The sequence below is a fragment of the Vicia villosa genome, linkage group LG2 (genome assembly GCF_029867415.1).
Source record: "Vicia villosa cultivar HV-30 ecotype Madison, WI linkage group LG2, Vvil1.0, whole genome shotgun sequence".
Taxonomy (NCBI): domain Eukaryota; kingdom Viridiplantae; phylum Streptophyta; class Magnoliopsida; order Fabales; family Fabaceae; genus Vicia; species Vicia villosa.
Window position 1 is genome coordinate 57,766,168 of NC_081181.1, and position 11,855 is coordinate 57,778,022.

The 11,855-nt window shown below is 33.5% G+C and overlaps 1 protein-coding gene across 4 annotated transcripts; it reads left to right on the forward strand.

The window, feature by feature from the left end:
• The first annotated feature begins 609 nt into the window (after nucleotides 1-609).
• Nucleotides 610-11,082, forward strand: LOC131650778 (protein NUCLEAR FUSION DEFECTIVE 6, mitochondrial). 4 transcript variants are annotated; one of them, XR_009298325.1, is made up of 3 exons: nucleotides 610-848; nucleotides 934-1,055; nucleotides 1,331-1,372. XR_009298325.1 is itself a non-coding variant. In XM_058920486.1 (3 exons), the coding sequence occupies exons 1-3, from the start codon at nucleotides 670-672 to the stop codon at nucleotides 10,682-10,684; spliced, it is 321 nt and encodes a 106-aa protein (XP_058776469.1). In that variant the 5' UTR covers nucleotides 611-669; the 3' UTR covers nucleotides 10,685-11,021. The 4 variants fall into 4 exon arrangements, 3 of the variants coding, with proteins under 3 accessions (XP_058776469.1, XP_058776468.1, XP_058776470.1); XM_058920486.1 differs by lacking the exon at nucleotides 1,331-1,372 and adding an exon at nucleotides 10,665-11,021 and having other exon boundaries at nucleotides 611-848; XM_058920485.1 differs by lacking the exon at nucleotides 1,331-1,372 and adding an exon at nucleotides 4,334-4,636 and having other exon boundaries at nucleotides 614-848.
• The last annotated feature ends 773 nt before the right edge of the window (nucleotides 11,083-11,855 follow it).

The window sequence follows — 11,855 nt, forward strand, 5'->3', positions numbered from 1 at the left end:
CGCAAATTGAACTTTGGTTTTATACCAGACTAACCAAAAACCTTTGAGATTTTAACATCGGGCTTATCTCGAACCTTACAAAGCTTTAACATTGGGCTTAAATTGAACCAAGTCTATACTTTTACACGAGATGAGCCTTTGAGCCGAACCGGTGACTTAACAATAAAATTCCCCCAAAACCAAGCTTTATGCGGAGCAAAGGCGATAACGCGTGGCCAATATTCAGTGTAGTTAAGCACAAGTTATCATCCGAAAACGTGAATAAAGTGATAGATGATCCATCTCTAAAAATAAAATAGTATCAACACATGTAAAAAAATAGTTATGAAAATATTAGTAAAATTTTAAATTAAATTTTTTTACGAAGATACATTTCTAGATTCACCCTAATGTTCATACGAAGATACATCTCTGAATTAAATTTTGATAAAATAAGGGTGACTTGCCAATTTGTACTGACGAGTACGTAAAAAATATGCGTCTGAAAATGTATCTTCGAATTCACTGGACAGTTGTGACTTTTCATCGTGGCGAAGGAGCAGCCTTTGGAAAAGTCCATTTGTGTTTTACCAAAAAAGCCCATTTTATGTTTGATTAGATCCAGCCCATCTTGTATACCCCCTTCTACGATGAGTCCTTCCTTCCCACCACTCTGACTGAAAACACGAAATGGCGTCCAACTGTTGCAGGAAGTCTCTCCAAATAGCTTCATCTTCTGCCAAAACCCTAATTTCTCGTCGATCTCCTTTACCTTCTTCTTCTGCTTCTTCTTCCAACCCCAATAAATTCAACGCCTCTGCTTCTTCTTTTCAAGCTTCCCCTCACAAACGCTCATTCTCCAACTCCTGGTAAATTTCATAACACTGAAAATAAATTTATTCATTTCAATTCCCATAAATGCATCAAAATGGAATAAAAATTACTGCTTTTTAGGGTTCCGGTGCAATTGGCTGGTGCACAAGTCTCATTGACCCCATTGCATAGTGCCACGGCTTCTGCATTGTTCACTTCTCTGCTGTCTTTGCATAACAACAATTGGGGTTGTCTTTCAGAAGGTATTGCTTTCTTTATACATTTTGGCCTTTGCACTTTATATTTTGTATGTTTTTAAATTTTATTTTTGCTTAATTATGAATGTAGTGAATCTGATTGTTGTTAGCAAATAGAATTGTTACTTGTTATTTGTTCGATGAATTTCCTTATGACATTTATTTTCTGGTCTATTTGTTTGTAACCATTTCACCACTATTCAGCCATTTTTATTGGCGAATGTAGTTGGTGATTTGGTTCCTAATTACTGATGTTAAGTGTCCATTTGATTCAATTACAGCGGATGTGACCTAAAAACAATGTTTCAAATACGTAGGCAGGCAAGTTTTTACTTTCAGCTTTTATTTCCTTAGCAGGGTAAGTTTAAGGACACTTTTTGTATGGGAAACCCTATGAAACACCGACACTTCTGAAAAAAGGCGTGTCTGTGTCTGTGTCGGTATCAGATACTTGCAACGACACTTGTGATTACATTTAATTTATTCATTTTTCCAAATTATTATCGGTGTCGCCGTGTCAATGTCAGAGTCAAATTCGGAGTGTCCGTGCTTCATAGGAAAACCAAGGAACATTTGAAATACCATCTTCTTGTTGTGTCCATAACATGAACAAAATAATGGCTCAATCAAAGTTAGTAATGCATAGGTTTTAATGACGAGAGGAGGAACGCGAGAGGAAGAACATATGAGAACTGAGACACTCTAACTTGCTAAATGAAAAAGTAAAGCTATGGATAGTAGTACTACATTGCCTGTGCTGATGCTGGGGGAAAGATCCATATCAACACTTGTGTATATAATGGTGGTGTAATGGTGTTTGACTAAGGGTCTGGGGTCTTTTTGTGAATCTTTGAAAACAGGAAAAAATTGTTTTGTTTTTTGTAACTGCTTCTGTAAGAACTTTTGAAAACTATGCTAACTAAGGTTTCAAAACTGATATTCTATTTAGGATCAAAAGGGAGCTGAAAGATCATGAATTGTGTGATTATAACATGAGTTAAAGATCCTGCTAAATAAAAAGATGTTTTTAAATTGAAATATGATAATATAATCGATTATTACATGAAATAATGAGTAAAATTCAAATTTGAGTAATATCTATTTTATATTTTGTAATGCTTAATAGAACAGTGCAGCAAAAGGCAATAGTACAGTTTACAATAAACCCAAAGATAAGAGAGAATGCACTTCATGTTAGGCACATATCACTGCACTACCATGTGTTTTGCAGTGTCGTAAGTTAAGATGAGTGAGGCGAAGGGAGGCTGACTGGCTGGGTGGGTGAGAGAAGGATGTTAGCAGGTCTAATGAACAGGGTCCAAAACTATGGGAAGCTCTCCAGTTCCAGATTTTATGATTTTACTCTTCAATCCCACACTATCCAGAAACTTTATGATCTGAAGTAAAAATGGGTTTGGATGAAAGGTTGAAACTCATAGGACGCTACTACTTGTGTACTCTCAATTCTAATAATAATACTGATGCTCATTTGATAAAATAAATAGGAATTGGTTATAAAAGTTTGGTTATTTAGTAAAATTATGGTAAAAAATTTGATTAGTTATAAAAGTTTGGTTATTTAGTAAAATGATGGTATGAAATGTGTCAAAAAAAAATGTGGCACTGTAAATAGGGATCCAAAAAATTTGAATTTTTTGTTATTATATATATATGGACCATTTCTACATCCTAATTCATGTTGTAATAACATTAAGGCCCATTTAGTTCGCCCCACTTTTTAATTAATGTTACACTTCAGCCCATTTTCTTCAAAATTTCCGGCTGCACCACCCGTACCCCGCACCCAATCTACAAAGACAATACAATTTTCTTTATTTTATTATTTTTATATAATTTGTATATCTTCACAAACATCTTTGCTTTTTTATTATAACTTTATTTTACTATAATTTAATTTAATTTTATTCAATTATAAAATTATTTTAATATCTATACATTTCTATTTTACTAACACAATTTACACATATTTTTATCATTTTTATATAATATATATATAAAAAATAATATAATAATAACAAACAATTCAAATTTTTTGGATCCCTATTTACAGTGCCACATTTTTTTTTGACACATTTCATACCATCATTTTACTAAATAACCAAACTTTTATAACTAATCAACTTTTTTACCATAATTTTACTAAATAACCAAACTTTTATAACCAATTCCTATTTATTTTACCAAATGAGCTCAATTCTAAGCCAATGTCACTTTTATTTATTCAAATGGATCAAGAAAAAAAACTTGTAACATGTTTTATAATAATTTTTCTTTGAAATAACTAAATTAGGACTTGGCAGAGGAGAGGCTTATGTACCACTATGTAGGTTCCTTATTTTACATCTAGGCCAAAAGGAAGACAAGATTAAGATTGGCTTGTATGATAGAAAAGGCTTGCCAAGTTGGGAACAACACTGTAGTGTAGATTGCACATATCTCTTATTTTCTAAAACAAATATTTAATAAAACAATTTAGAAAAGGATTTCACTAGGATTGTTGGCTGGCTATGCCACATTCGACTGAGCTGAGTTAATCTGGCATGTAGTTTGATCGTGCAGAGCAAGAGAAAGACATTGAGTTATGGTAAGCCTAAGTTGTGGGGGGTGTACTTTAGGAAATGTAAGCAAAAGAGAAAAATACTGATCTGGCAAAGAAAAGAGAGGAGGTTACCGTTGAATGGAGTGATCAGATGAGAGAGGGGTATGAAGTGTCATTGATTTAGTTGAGTATAGAGTGTGACATCTCTCTGTGGGAGCTTGCTCTGGGAGTAGTAGTCATTGTTTTCCTCTACTTCTTTTCTTTTTATCATCAATAAAATCAATGTCTCATATCTATCTTGTGTTTTTCCCATTATTTTTCTGTTAATTGCCTGTTGTGATTGTTAGTACCCAACAGAGTATGATTCGGATCAGATGTAGATAGGTTTTATTGATAAAGTAACTTAAGGTTTATGTTTTATCTGCTTGTTTCTGTTTCTGTTTGAAGTTTTGTTTTTGTAGTTATGCGTTTTCTCATCTAAATTTTTTTACATCAATATAACTTGATAGGATTCTTGCATTTTGAAGTCCTCCATTATAATATTATAAAAGAAGATGTGGTGGGTGTATTCATTTTAAACCACCCCTCAGTTGGTGCTCCTACCCATTTGACAGTACTGTTGATTGTATAACCTAATGATCAAACTTAGTGCTGCCAAATAATTGTTACCTAAGAAATTTTTTTATTGCACCAGAACCTGACATTAAGTGGATGTTTTTGACAGGTTTTGCAACAACTCTATAGCATGCCGATGATATCTCTGCGTTTTGACCAACCAGATCTTGTTAGGTGCAGGTTTCGTTTCAATGCTTGTTTCTAATAGGTGCTGCAACTAATAATGTATTTTGATTAACTTTTCTTTATTTACTAAGACTGTTGAATGCAGTCATCCCGTTTACATTTACAAGGTTTTTTTAGTTTGAACTTTCAGTTTTTCTGATTGTTAACCCTTCAATTTGGGAATTTTTTCATGTAAACTGTATACCAGTTTATCAAGTGATTTTATTCTGCGTGAATTTTCAGTTAAGTTTTTTTCTCATGCCACGTGATCTTATGATTTTCCTATAATAGTCCAATCAGTGTGACCTCTCGGGCTTTCAACGTTGTTTTTGCATAGCAAGTGCCGAACTTCATGATCAACATTACGTTTCATGTTTCTGACAGATTCAGGACTCGAGTGATCACCGTAAATTATTCTGAGAAGGTTTTTTACGCACTTCCAATAGTATACATATACATCTCAGAATAGAAGACTACTATGGAATGAGAAGAAAAAGAGTTTTATGGAATAATACAATGATAAGTGAAGAGATATATGTGCAAAGTGGCTCTAAAAGCAAAAGTTAGAGTTGTGTTAAATTGCATCTATTGCATTCTATTCAATAACAATAAACAATCAATTTGATCTTTGAATTAACTCTCTCCAACTTGATCCATATAGGTCTCTTAAGTAGAACCAATTTTTAGGTTGAGTTTTTGTTTGAATATTTTCATTTTCTTCATGTTATGTAGAGAGTCGCTCCTTACAATGGTTTATGCCAGTCCTCAGAAAAATGAAAAGGTGCAACCTGGTAGAAAATTAAGGAACCTGGATGACAAAAGAACTTTGGTTGACGGTGAGAGGTTTTAATTAAACTGTTAGTCATAAATGGGAAAAATGTAAGGGGCAAATTGATTTTTGAATATGTCTTCACTTATGATGAAAGTTAGGGATGACAATGTGGAGAGTTTGAACAAGGTTCTATATTACTCATTTCCATATTCGTAGTTTGAAAAAAAAATTGTATTTGAGCTCATACCCGCGTGGATACTAATGTTTGTATACGTGCCCGCACTCATACCCGTTTATTTTAATGGGTAATTATTCGTACCCGTACCCATTTTACGGATTTTTACCCTAACTATTGTGAACATTTTTTGTGGGTTCTCATAGGGTATGGGCTAAATTGACATCCCTAATGAAAGTCATTTTTGGTGGAACTAGATTTATTGGAGGAGTCCACCAAAGTGGAATGGTTAAAACATTTTTTTCTTTTAAATTAGAGCGAATGCTATACAAAATTGTGCAAATTATAGGGAGATTAAACTTAGGACTCATACCATGAATTTATGGGAAAGAGTGATTGAACGAAGATTAAGAAAAGAAACTGAAGTAATCGAAAATTAATTTGGTTTTATGCTTGAGAAGTCGACCATGAAAGCGAATTGTCTATTAGGTGTGTGATTGAGCAATATCGATGGACCAACAAGACTTGCACTTAATTTTTATTGACTTGGAGAAGGCATTTGATAGAGTACCTAGAGAGATTTTATGGAAATCCCTAGAGAAGAAAGGGGTTAGGATTGCATATATTCAAGCTATTTAAGATATGTATGAAGGGATATCGGCTAGTGTTCAGACACAGGGTGGAGGAACAGACGATTTTCTCATCACAATTGGTTTGCATCATGGTTCAACTCTAAACTCCTACATTTTTACTTTAATTTTGGATGTACTCACGAAACACATCCAAGAGCTAGCACCGAGATGCATACTTTTTGCAGATGATATAGTCCAATATTATCAGGTATACAATTCTAATATGAAAATTTTAGTTTTAGTCACAATTAAGTTGATGGTATATTTTCCAAAACTTTGATGTATCAAAAATATTTTGTAATACCCTACCAATATGCGTCTAGAATCATATTAGTGAGATATTAAAATGTCGGTACTGAGTACATATAAAAGCTGATAAATGACATTCCAAAACGTATACATTACAAAACTACAACTAAGTTATGTATACAACAAAAATTTCTAATACAAAATCACAAAAGAATAACATAGTGAAACACAAATCAGGTACGATCTTCATGCCATCTAGTCACCGAAGCTTTTAATTCAAGCCTTCTAGCGAAAGTTCCAGCTTCTATAGTGTACCTGAAAGATGATTAACAACATGGAGGTGAGATTAATAAATCTCAGCAGGTTCCCCTATCTTATGGGTTCATTCGGCTCTACAGGGTTATATGTGGTTTTATCCCTAAAACCGAGTTCGAAGTATAATTATTTCAATACCAGTGGAATTCATCTTTCCACTTAACCTTGATATGAGAAACAAAGTGTTCATGATTATACAAACTGAATCCTCGCCACGTTCAACTAATCCTTTGCTTAATAAGGTGTTTCACTTTTGGGACTAAGGCCCTCGGAGAAGTAACTAAGGTATCAGTATGTCTCACTTTTGAGAATTAGTCCTCAAAGAAATAATCCACGAGTATCAAGTTTGTCTCACTTTTGGAAATTACCCCTGTGAGAAGTGTGATATGCGTGTCTAACTTTGGAAGTTAACTCTCATAGAAATGTGTTACTCATTTACCTTCGTCCTATTCTTTGGACTTACTCTTCTATGCTCACTCTATTTAAGGTTATTCATACTTTCCGGGAATTGTAGATTATGGGGAAAAATATATTACACTTCCTAAACTTACCACTATTGTAGGAACGGAAAAAGGCCACGCAAGGTCCACTATGTTAAATTTATTTGCCTCAACTTTCTAACGCAATTGACTGCCTCTCGAATGGAGTTACGAAACTCAAGATACATCATTTCCACTACCACTAAATTTTTGTATCAGTTGCCTCGCTTAGCCAGGTCAAAGCAAGCTCCAAGCGAGGCTAGTCAGAATGTCCAAGTTTCCCCAATACAACAGTCTCGCTTAGCCAGCTAACTCCAAGCGAGATCTCGCTTAGCCATCCAACTATCGCTAAGCAAGCATATCAAAACAGAAAGAAAGGAAAGTCAGGAAAGGAGAAATCAATAACACAATACAACATTCAACATTAACACGACATAACATCATGAGATACTAACAAGAGCACATAAAACATCATTATATGAGCTACTACATTTCATCGTGCATCTAGAATTTCATGGAGTCGTTCATGATATAATTTCCAAGGATAATACTCAACATGTAAATTTCACACACATGACAACAAGATTCATGGATGGCATGTTAAAGTCATCTCATTGCAACACAAACACAATGGCATAGGCACAAACACACATGCAATTTAAATTCCCCAAAACCCCACATGCAACAAATCCTACCTAGGGCTAAATCCCTCTAACTAATGGATCCCACCTCAAAATTCTGAAGTAGTTGAATTTGTGCTTAGAGTTGTTCTTACAGACTCCTTGTTACATACCTAGCCAATATTCTTCAAGCTCTCACACAAGCACGCCATGAAAATGGCTTGAAGTTGGACATTTTTCTCTCCTCCTCCCTTAGGGTCTGTTTGGTTCAAATGAGGGGGAGGGGAGGGGAGAGATTTTAATGGAGGAGAGGGAAGGGAGGGGAGGTGAGGGAATTTTTGAATTAGATAGGTGTTTGGTTCAAACGAGGGGATGGGAGGGGAGGGGAAGGGAGGAATTATAATTAAAAATATGTTTGGTTCAAGAGGGGAGGGGAGGGGAAGGGATTATAATTAAAAATATGTTTGGTTCAGGAGGGGAGGGGTTTTATTAATAATTTACATTTTTATCCTTATTATCTTATATAAGTGATACAATATGATATTCAAATGTGAAAATTTTATACATATTTTTCTGTTAGTAAAATTTCTAATATTGAGTGACTAAAAAGTTATAATTTACTACATAATGTTAAAAAATTGAGTTCACTTAATTCGAATAAAATGTTCAAAAACAAATTAAACTATATGTTTAATCGTAATGAATTATTTAACACATCAAATACATAAAATAATTTATTATTAAATATAAATGGTTTAAATATTTTAATAAAATAAATAAAAAAATTAAAATGAAAGATTTAAAGTTTGATATAAAAGAAAATATGATAGGATACATAACAAAAAATTAGAAAAATATATTAATTAGCATAAAAGAGTTATAAAAAAAAAATAAAAAAAAGTACAATGATTATGATTTATATTAAAGACAAAAATTTTAAAATAATCTGAAGGTGGAGAATAATTATAATAAGTTAATAGAAGCAATCGAGAAAAATCACACAGAAGAGAGCTGTAATACAAAAGAAATTGAATAATTTTGAAATATTAAAATAAAATTGAGGATGTTATAGTAAGTATGATAAGTTTTAAAATATCAATGTTCAGATTCCCTCCCCTCCCCTCTCCTCCAAATCCCCCGATTCGGGGGACGCAAAAAGTGTGTTTTTGAGGGGTTTTGCTCCCCTCCCCTCCCTTTTCCTCATAAAATTTGAACCAAACACATTTAATTAAAAATATTCCTTCCCCTCCCCTCCCCTCTCCTCTCCTCCATCTACCCCGAACCAAACACACTCTTAGCTCTCTCTTAATCTCTCGCTATCCCTCTCTCACTCTTTCCTTGATTTCCAAATTCTAATGTGGGGAGAAGATAATGAGAAAATGAGTTAATTTTTTTTTCAATTCGGGATTTAAGTAGCAGGGAGAAATACCATTTTACATTTGGTCTTCCTCAAATTCTCAATTGTGTCCATAATTGACTTCTAATTTTATATACTTAATATTAATTTCCATATTAAGTCTTTTTAAATTTTGATCGGAAGGGAAAAAGTTAAATGATGACCATGGTAAGAGTTTCTTAGTCTTATTCACCTAAACTTTTATATACTATAAAAACTTTAATGATAGTTTGTAGGGGGTGGGGTATGAGATAAAATTTTATTTCGGACATTACAAGGCCCATTTTTGTTGTGGGTAGAAAGACCCGTTTGATCAGACCCAGCCCAAACGACAAACCCCTTGTTCGGCGGGCAACACCCTTCGTTCGTACCACACTGACTGAACACGAAATGGCGGTGGCGTCGAACTGTGTTCGTAAATCTCTCCAAATAGCTTCATCTTCAGCCAAAACCCTATTATCTCGTCGATCACCTCTACCTCCTTCTTCTTCAAACCCCAATAAATTCAACGCCTCTGCTTCTTCTTTTCAAGCTTCCCCACACAAACGCTCCCTCTCCAACTCCTGGTAAATTTCATCACACTGAAATTAGATTTATTCATTTCAATTTTCATAACTGCATCTAAATTGATTAACAATAATTACTATGGTTGCTTTTTAGGTTCCCGGTGCAATTGGCTGGTGCACAAGTCTCATTGACGCCATTGCATAGTGCCACTGCTTCTGCATTGTTCACTTCTCTGCTGTCTTTGCACAATAACAACTGGGGTTGTCTTTCAGAAGGTATTATTCTCTTTATCCCTTCTTCCTTCACATTTTGGCTTCTGCATTTTAAATTTGTATCTTTTTTTGCTTTAATATGACTGTAATGACTCTGATTGTTAGTGAATACGATTGTAACTTGTTACTGGACCAGTGTTATGGCATTTCCATGGCTAGATTAGTGGTTGTTTGCCATCTTGCATTTGTTAATGTGTGGATTAATCTACAATAACAACATGGGAAACATGTGTTAAACAATAGATTCCTAAATTTACATATGCAATTAGGCCAAAATGAAGACAAGGTTGACTTGTATGATGGAAAACATTGGCAACAGCACTGTAGACTGCTCAAAACTCTTCGATATAATTTTAAACAAATGCTGAAGAGGAGGATTTCGTTAGGATTATTGACTGGCTATGCTGGGGTAATTTGACATAGAGTTCAATAGAAATGCATAGGGTTTATTAGTAAAACTAACTTAAGCTCGTTTGAAGATTTATTGTTTTGTTTAGATGTTTGCAAATGTTGTTTCCTGGCAATCTTTTCATTTTATGCTTCCGATCATCATAATCCTCCCTTATTTTAAATCATCAATATAATCTGATAGGATTCTTGCATTTTGAAGTCCTCCATTATAATATTGTAATAAAAAAGGATATGAATGTCTTTATTATCGCGCTTCTCAATTCATTAGCGTATATACGACTCTGTCCTGTAGTACAAGGGGTTAGCGCCCCATATATATCCAACTGGCAGTACCATTAATTGCAGAATCTAATGATCAAAATCAGTGCTACCCAATCACTTGTTGAAATACCTAAGAAGCTTTCTTTAATACACAAGAACCCTAACATTTACTTGATGTTATGACAGGTTTTGCAACAACTTTATAACACGGCGATGGTATCTTTGCTTTTAGGCCATCCAGATACCCTTAGGTGCAGGTCTTCTTCCAACACTTGTTTCTAGTTCGTGCTGCCATTAATAATGTATTTTGATTAATTTTTTCGTTATTTACTGAGACTCTCGGGTCATTACAAGGTGTTTTTCCATTTGAACTTTCCGTTTTTTCCAGATGGTTAACCCTTCAATCTGGGAAATTTTTCATGTAAAATGTATACTAGTTTATCAAGTGATTTTATTTTGCATGAATCTTCCGTTAATTTTTATTTTTGCATGATTTTTTCCTTGTAGCAGAAAGATTACATTGCAGGGTGTTTAGTTTTGTTTGAATTTCGTTGATTAGTTGTGTTGACTACTAGTTGAACCTCTTGATGTTTAATTTAGTTTGAATTTCGGTCATTAGTTGTGTACTTGTTGAACCTTTTGATGTTTTCATGTATTTTGGTGGTACAGTTGAATTTAAAGCTTCAATTTATTAGTTGAGTGGATTGTAGTTGACATCAATTAGACATAATTAATATAATAATCGAATTCAAATTGAAAATTTGAAAGCTGCAGTATTCATTTTCCTTTTGTACATTTCTATATCTTTAGGCTTTCAAAAAAATGATGAGAAATAAACAGAGATGTATGTACAAAATGAGTCTAAAAATTAGGATGTAAATGTCTTTTTTTTTTTTTTTTTGTTGCATCCGTTTCAGTAATTATGAATTTATGTGAAGTCAAATTGAGTTTCAGCCCCTTTTTCTTTGTTTTTACTTTTAATTACAAAATAATTTCACATGTCTGATTAAATATTTGTACCGTAAATGCCAAAACTATAGTTTTCACTTCCCAAATATAGTCACATTAAATAAATCATTGTTACCTTAGATCATGTACTAAAAAGTGTCACCACTTTCTTCTTACACATTTAAAAGAACACTGCTAAATTTTCACTTCTCAAATAGTTGCATTGAATAAAATGCACACAAACAAGGCATGTGCAAAGATGAGGGAGTAAGAAAACGACAATAGTACATTATTAAAAGTCTGTTTAGTTGAGGGGTCGGTTTTTATGTTCACATCAAAATTCACCATGTAGTTTTCTAACTTGATATATTTTCTTGACTAATTTACATATAATTTTTTATTTTTTATTTCTTCACTAATTCACTATAT